Source organism: Protobothrops mucrosquamatus, unplaced genomic scaffold (assembly GCF_001527695.2).
Source record: "Protobothrops mucrosquamatus isolate PMUCROS unplaced genomic scaffold, P.Mucros_1.0 scaffold294, whole genome shotgun sequence".
NCBI lineage: Eukaryota > Metazoa > Chordata > Lepidosauria > Squamata > Viperidae > Protobothrops > Protobothrops mucrosquamatus.
The window spans coordinates 394551-403367 of NW_015386638.1; the positions used below are offsets into that span (position 1 = coordinate 394551).

At 36.4% G+C, this 8817-nt stretch overlaps 1 protein-coding gene across 2 annotated transcripts in view; it reads left to right on the plus strand.

Annotated features, from left to right (window-relative positions):
* The window catches only part of CASK (calcium/calmodulin dependent serine protein kinase), a 176407-nt gene that overhangs the window by 73689 nt on the left and 93901 nt on the right, over positions 1–8817 (plus strand). For both annotated transcript variants that reach the window (XM_015814899.1, XM_015814900.1), the window contains exon 5: positions 6453–6525. In XM_015814899.1, the coding sequence (XP_015670385.1) occupies positions 6453–6525 (73 nt within the window). The remainder of the gene's footprint in view (positions 1–6452; positions 6526–8817) is intronic.

Below are 8817 nucleotides of genomic sequence, written 5' to 3' on the forward strand. Positions count from 1 at the left end.
TGGAAGCTGTGCCCACCCCATTGCCGGCAATGGCAAAATCGGCCCGATACGTTGCGCGACGTCATGCCTGCCTTAGAGGATTGCAATTGCAAGACATGCCTGCCTTAGAGGATTGCAATTCTCAGTACAGCCAGAGGGTTGGGTCTCCATCTTTTCTAGTTGCTGCTTATATTTTTAGACATGACTCTGTTTTTGAAGTTTAATTGTTAATACCCTGGCTGAGTGCTGAGTTCTATTTTTAAAAAGACAGGATTTTTCTCTTTTTTTTCTCTCTCTTGTAAGAATTATCTCAGCTGCTTCTGTGGTAACTTTGTTATGGAATATCCATTTTCTCTGTCCTTGAAACAAAAATGTTTACACTAGGCTGAGGAGCTTGGCTATAAGAGAGATTTGTATTATATTAAAATCAAATCAACAGTAAATTAAGTACTTTGACTGTTTTACATTATATATTATCTACAATGCCCCCCGAAAAGAGATATAAAGGAGAAATGGGATTCAGATGTTTTTAAATTAGAGCCTTCTTGGACATTTTTGCAAAAAATATTTGCCAACTTAAAAGTTTTAAATGAAAAATTAGATGAGACGAGAGGAGTCATTGGAAAAGACCCTGATGTTGGGAAAGATTGAAGGCAAAGGTGAAGGGAACAGCCGGAGGATGAGATAGTTAGATAGTGTAATTGAAGCAATGAACATGAATCTGGACAAACTCCAGGAGACGGGAGGACAGGGAAGTGATTGAACAACAACAACCATTGTTCCTCCCTCTCCAGAACTGCACAAAAGAAAATTTAATAGAAGAAGGTACAGTGCTCTTCTCAGGCCACAAGAGTTTTCCCTTCTACAACACAAATTAGCATTCTGCAGGAATTATAGAAAGGTATTGAAGGAAGTTTCAAAACAATTATTATGAATTTAAAAGGATTCTAAAGGGGAGTTATGTCTTTATATATAACCTGAGACTATGCATAAAAGACTGAAGTAAACATACAATTACTGAGCTTATACAGAGGTATAAAAGGTTAGTTAAAAAAATCCAAAGATGATACCTTAAAAGCAGCATTCCTAGTCAAACATTTAGAGTAGCAATTTTTGCAAACATATTTTCTCTTTCTTAATTCTGGACCCTCTTGCTTCCCTGAGGATTCCAGTAAGTTAATTCAGAAGCTTCTAAAGAAATTAAACACAGCCCTGGTCTTTTTTCCCAGCATTCATTTATAGTTTCTGCCTGTGTTCAGAAGGGATCCATTTTTTTTCCTTTTGCCACAAGTGAAAAGGGAGTAGTTCAGCTAACCATTATCCATGTATTCAATGCAAGTAAACATAGTGGCAGAAAGATTAAAGGAAGACAAGTACTCGTATAGAAGAGTAGGAAAGGAGAATCTAGTAATGGAGGGATATTGTCTATTTTATACAGACCAACTCAAAGACGAAATAGTAAAATCCGATTGATTTCCAATATTTTGTTTGCTTACACCTAATGGACAGAATTTTGCCAAACTAAAACTATAACCCAGTACCCTAGATATATCCTGAGAGATTCTAGATAGGACCCAGTACCCTAATAGATATATCCTGAGAGATTCTAGGATAGAACCCAGTACTCTAATACAGGGCTTTTCAACCAGTGGTACGGGTATCACCTGTGGTACATTGGCACCTGGCAGGTGGTACGCGACCATCCTAGAAAAGTGGTAGCGGGGGTTGGGAATGAGGTGAACCGGTGGCAGCACTGCACAAGCCTGAGCGAGAGATGGCTGGAGCTGCAGGGCTGTCAGGGCTCAGTGGAAGCGCCAGGCTCCAGCTGGAGCTCGGTGCTGATCCTGGTGCTTCTACTGAGCCCAGAAGAAGCGCCGATCAGCTGGAATGTTGCAGCATCTCCAGGGTCTTGTGATTTACATTCAGATGCTTGGCAACTGATTCATAGTTATGACGGTCACAGTGTCCCAGGGTTATATGAAGTGACCAAAACCTGCTGCAACCACCCAGCAGACGGGGGGAATAAAACCCAAACACCCCCCACCCCACCCCCACTGCCAATCCTCAACAGAAATGCTCACAACAATGAAAACCTCGGACAGGAGGAAGAACGCGGCCGGGCAGGCAGGCAGGTGTCTTGCTCGGCTGTGGCTTGGGGGGCACTTTTTTCAGTGCCATTGTAACTTCGAACAGTCACTAAGCGAACTGTTGTAAGTCGAGGACTACCTGTACTTTATCACTTTTTTCCTTTTTTTTTTTTTTTTTTTTTGGTCATCAAGTTTTTGACACCTTGCTAGGCGACTGGTGGTACTCGGATGTTGCCGTATCCTAAAAGTGGTACAATGGGTGAAAAGGTTGAAAAGCCCTGCTTCTGATAGATATATCCTGAGAGATTCTTCCCTCCCTGCCTAATCCAGTTCAGAACTATATAGTCTCTTAATTTGAGCTTCTCTCTGGAATGTACTGTCTCCTCCCTGGAAAAGTTGCTCTGCTGTCAAGATTTTGCTATATTGTCTTTGGGCTTGGACCTGTCAATATATCAATAAACAGTATCCTCCATTACTAGATACCATCCTCTACTCTTCCATATGAGTACTTGTCCTCCTTAAATATTTCTGTTACTATGTTTTCTTCCCTTTCATATACTCAATTTTAAAACTGTACACCAGCAGGATGAAACTACAATATACACATTTCTTTTGTTGAATTTCCTGTAGCCATTTCAGTGCTGCAGGGTCAATTCTGAGTTCAAAATAACATGTGAACCTAGCCCTACATATAGTGATGTAGTTCTCAAGGGCATATACGTTCTTTCTCCAACCCAGACCAATGAGTAGTTTGGTAGTTTGGGTAATTTCATATTCAGAAATTCCACCAAATGAGGAGCTTGCTCTGTATTAACTTCAGGTGGTGACTCACTCTGAGGCATCAGTTGTTAACACAATCGCTTTGTCCAAAATTGAAGTTAATGGAGGATATCTACTATTTAATGCTGCTCAGATGCTATCTGTAATTTGTCAGACCACACTAGATTTGGTTGTGAAATATCCATTCCTTGAAGATCCTGAATATAACACTGTTAAAATTTGCCTGTATTTGAGCACAAACACTTGGTAGTAATTAGCTAGCCCCAGGAAAGATTGCACAGTACATGATTTTCTTTATACGTACAGACCAATCATGGATTGTCTGTGCTTCAGCTTCCAAAGATTATCTGATCCCATAGTTTTTTCATTCTTCCAGCAAGACTATTTGGTTTAGACCACTTTGGCATTTCTTTTCTTGATAGCAAGTTCAGAAATCTGATCTTAACATTACTTCTAATGTTCAAGGTGCTGTCCCAGTTGGCTGAAAATGTTAAATGTGCAATGGCAAAATAATTTAAACCTGTGAGCATCTTATTTCCAGTTTTTGGAATGTTCAATCTTTGGAATTTAAATGGAAACAAAACCATTATCTCTTTTTGCCAAGGGTACCTGTTCATCAGGTCCAGAAATGAAATGCACTTAGTTGTCCCTGGCTGTACCAGCAGGCCTTTGATGTGAACCACAAAGAAGTAATCTGATTCAGGTTTTTTATTTAACTCCCTATAGTCCTTACAGAAATTGACTTCTTCTCTACACTTGGATATTAAGATAACTTGGGAAGCCCAGTCATTTTTAGAGAGTCAAATTAACTCTATTGCCTGCATCTCTTCATCATCTCAGTGGCCTGATTTTGTCATGGGAATCCTGAGTGATGCTCTTAATATAGTCTGTTTTGTGCCTATGGTATAGATGGCCGAGTTAGTAAGTCCTGACTGTTCTGTGAACAGTTGGACATATTCCTTGTGTAACCACCAAGAAATCTCTTTTTGTTGAGGTATTATGGATAGGCATTCATGGGATTTTTTATTCTGCCTTCATGATAAACTCCCAGATATTATCTGAAATTACCATGTCCTGTATCAGATTAGTAGTAAAGTTAAGCACTGTTGGCTCAGTGACTGGATGGGCATGAAGCCTTTCATGTGATAAATCTGGGTTTCTGGAAATTCTGTGATATAGTCAAGCGCCCCACCTTTGTTTTACTATAATAGGGACCTCCTAGGCTGTTTGGTCTTCTTGGTGAGCACGATCTGAAAATCAATTCCTGATTTCAGACTCAAAAGTTCCCTGACATGTAACTCATATGAGAACAAAAGCAGTGACTTGTTGAATTAGACCCCTGGTGCATCTAGTCCAGTCGTCTGTTCTCACAATGGGTAATCAATTATACAAGAAGCCTACTACTCTCAGAGGATATGGCTTTCAGAATCAATCACACTGTTATCAAGCTAATAGCCATTGATCCCCCATTATTTCCATTAATTGGTCCAACCTTTTTGGAAGTCAGTCAAGCTGGCAGCCGGCACCACATTTTATGATAGTGAATTGCAAAGTTTAATTACATATTATGTAAAAAAAATCATTTTTTCTGTCCTGATTCTTCCAGTATTCAATAATATTGGGTAATGTCTGGTTTGGTATTTTGGATAAGAGAAAATAACTTCTTCTTGTCCACTTTATTTATACCATGCATAGTATTGTTAAAATTCAATAATGTCCAGTCTTTTTCACCTCCTTTCTAGACTAAAAAGCCCCAAGTGTCACAACCTTTCCACATAGAGAAGCTGCCCCACCCCTTTATCACTTTAATTGCTTTCCACTGAATCTTCTGTAGCTCTACTATATCCATTTTGAGGTACAGAGACCAGGACTGCACACAATATTCCAGATACAGTCGCACCATTGATTTATATAAAGGCATTATAATATTGGCATCTCTATTTTCAACACCATATACCATATCATTTTCATTTGTTTTATTATGTGCAATAATATGTGAAGTCATACATTAAAAGCAAAGTGTCTGCTCTATGGACTATGGAATAAAGAATGGGTGATGTCATTTACTTCTGTAAATGAACTTATTTCATGGCAAATCAAGATTCCTTGAGGAAAAGTTGAGGATCACCAATATTTTTGGCTGCAACTGTAGTTTTCTCTGCTCCTAATTAGCTGGACTTACTTCATATTACTAGAGTGTCTAGCCATTTATCACAAGGTATATGGGGAAATGATAAATTCTACTGTTTTAACCATTTGTTTCTTCCATTATTATTTTTTTTTGAACAATGAGGAACATGACTTGATTCTTTCCTTTGCACGTAGTTTTTCAATTTCTTCTGTCATTAAAGTCATAGATTTGGCTTTTATCCCCACACATATTTACTTAAAAACATTTTGTGCTACCCTTACCAGTGGATGATGATCCAATATTCTGTCATTTAGGCATGGAATGCTTCTTGAAAAGCCTTCACAATTTTTACCTTAAGTTAATCACTAGTTTTCAAGTAAGTAAGTAGTTCTTGCTGTAAGTAGTTCTCATGAAATGATCCTGAATTTCTGTTGTTAGTTTTGTTCACTTAATGTAGCAATTTGATGGAATTCACGTGAGCATGCTGAGTTAGCGATCAGTTCCTTGCTCATTGGTGTGCCATATCTTGATTTCTTAGTTATGAGTTGACATTGCATATTTTCTTCCAGTTTTAGACTTTGACTATTTTTAATTTCTTCTACTATCTTTTTACCCCAAACTCTCCCAAGGATCTGGAGCACTCCTTCTACACTTTATTTATGCAAAGGTCATTATTATGTGGATTACACTAAGTCAGGGCAGATGCAGTCTTTATCCAGATATTTTTATCTGAATTTCTCTTCTGATGAGGTACTTGTTCTTCCTCTATAAAATAAGATTATTGCTAGTTATCTATTTTTATTAACACAGAGATGACTATTCAAATAGTTAAAATTACACATAAGCAAGTTTTCCTTCCATTCTACAACTGGTTAGCATCAAGTTCCCCACCATTTGAAATAAAGAGGATGGATCCAAGGCAAAGAGGTTTTGTGTGCTGCCTGCATCCTGTGGATGGGGCTTTCCTTCTTTGTATGGACCGGTTGCTGGCATGCCGCGGCCTGGTACTGGTCCATGGACCAGGGGTTGGGGGGCCCTGCCCCAGGGCTTTATGTTGTTATTTTGGCTTGTGTATGTCTTGTTTTAAACTATCTTAGTATGATTGAAATGTATGTTAATTTCAGCTTTAATATTTTGTTATAAAAGGATGTTTATGTTTTTATTAAATTGTTCTGTTGAATTTTGAATTGTTTGAATTGTTTGAATTGAATTGTTTAGATTATATCTTGCTCCGAGAACTCTGAATATAATCTGACCAATAAATAACATCATGCATACTTATTCAGAAGCATTTTTTTCTTACAGGACTTGTTTCTGGAGAGAAATGTTATAGCCTTAGGCTTCAAATTACGTATAATGTAAATAAAGACCCTGATGATTTTGAATTTTTAAAATATAGTGCCCAAACAACCTGAATTTTGTGCCTATTTTTTCTTTACAGTGTTTATAACTTATTTGCTTGTTTGGTTTTGCAGTCATTACATGAGACAGATATTGGAAGCACTGCGCTATTGTCATGATAATAATATAATTCACAGGGATGTGAAGGTAAGTTATATTATTACAGATAAATATTTTCCATGTTGGCATTTGTATTATTTATTGTCGTTTAGTTTCTCTGTTTTACTCAGTCAAGGTCACCTATTAATTTGGAATTTTGGATAGTCAGAATCCAAGACATTATCAGTAAAACAATTGAACCATTTCATATGGTAAATTTTAGTTCAGAAGTGCACACACATAAAATATAATAGAATATATTTTAGTGTAATATAGTTATATACACTACATTTTTTCTTTTTCTTTTTTAACCTTGAAATTCCTATAGCCACTTCACATTTAGAATGTGAAGTGTTTTGAATTTGAAATGCCGATTTTGAGCTCTGTTTGAATTCAAAACATTTTCCACAACCCTTAGTCTGAGAGGTAGAAATGTGTTTTTGTATAGATGGTCTGTTTGTTTGTTTCTTTGTGTGTTCTATTATTGAATCCAGATCTGATGCAGTCAGTAATTCTATTTTTTTATCTGTTTACTGTTATCTGTATCATTTTATAAATAATGCTTGGGTATAATATAGTTGAATAATCTATATAAAACTATATACTTTGTAACTGTGTATAGCAGTTATAATTACGAAACAAGTACGGTACAGAAATTGAGGTAAATAATTTACAACTTAAATGTAAAAGCATGCAGAATATAGATAAATACTATGTAATATAATTACAGGAAAAATTGGATTGTTACAAAAATAAATAATAAAAACAGGAGCATCAGTCACTGACTTCAAAGGGATGACACATATTAAAAGGGGGTGGGGTTTTGGTCACCCAATCATACCATTTTGAAGCCAGTAACCATCACTGTAAATGCCACTATATACAATGTTCAAATAAATTATAGCAAATGATATTGTATGCAGAAGACAAGAGGGCAAGTTGTATTCTTAATAATGTTCAGTCCAGTTTTCAATAATTTCCAATGTGTTCATACCAGAACAAGATATTCTTGAGAAATAAACAAATTTTCTTCAGTCTAATGTAATCATTCCCTGTTTATGTGGGAGTAAGCTCCACTAAAATAAATAGAATCCACTTTGTTTATTATTATGAATCATCTACTTAGTGTTGATTCTTAGTGACCACATAAACAGAACTACTATAAGATGATCAGTCCCCAACCCGTCCTACAGATATCTTCCAATACTGTATCCATCACCATTGTAATTCAGTCCATCCATTTTGCTGCTGGTCATCCTCTTCCTATCTTTTCTTCTATCTTTCTCAGTATTACAGACTTCTCAAGTGAGCTAGTTCTTTGCATAATATGTTCAAAATACGATAATTTGAGCCTTGTAATTTGTGCTTCAACTGAGAACTTTAAATTGATTTAGTCTACAATCCATTTCTTTGTTTTCTTGGCTATCCATGCTATTACTAAAAGTCTTCTCCAGCCCACAAGTTCAAAAGTATCAATTCTCTTTTTATCCTGCTTCTTCAGAATCTAATGTTTTCTTCTGTAGGGTGTCATGGGAAAAACTGTTTCCTGCATGATTCTGATCTTTGTAGATATAGACACATCATAGCATCTGACTATCTTTTCCAAGGCTTTCATTGCCACTTCACCATAAGTTGAAATTTATTTCTTTATATTTAATTATTGTTGTTGTTCAGTGGCTGAGTCGTGTTCACAACCCCATGGACCCCTAGCACACCAGGGTCCCCCTGTCCTCCATCAACTGTTAATATAAACAATTGTTGATAGTTGATCCTAAAATCAGAAAGTATCCACCTTTTCAATATTTTTATTGTCAGTTCTAAGGCTTGCTGCTATACCTGTTACTTTGGTCTTATGTCATTCCTTTGCTGATCTGGAGCATGTTTCTCTATGTTCCATCCATACTATGGTTTTCTGTCCTGCATATAGGTTTCTCCTGAAGAGAATGAGGAGTTCTGAAATTCTCATTAGTCTAAAGACATTCCACAGTTTCATAGTCAGCATAATCAAAGACCTTTTTATAACCAAAGAAGTACATATTCTTTTTTGCACCCTTAGCTTTTTCAGTCATCCAGTGGCATCAACAATAATATCACTTATATCTTTTTTTTTCAATATAAAATTTTATTGTTTTTATCATAAAAAAAAAAAAAGAAATATATCACAGATATTACACAATGTTATAACCCATCCCCCCACCCCCCGGACTTCCCAAACCAACCTAGGCTAATATTCAAATACAAGTAAACAAATATTAATATCTCTAACTCCAAAGTCTAAACTTAAACAATCCATCTCCTCCGTATTAATAAAAATTATTCATTTAGTTAATTCTTCAAATA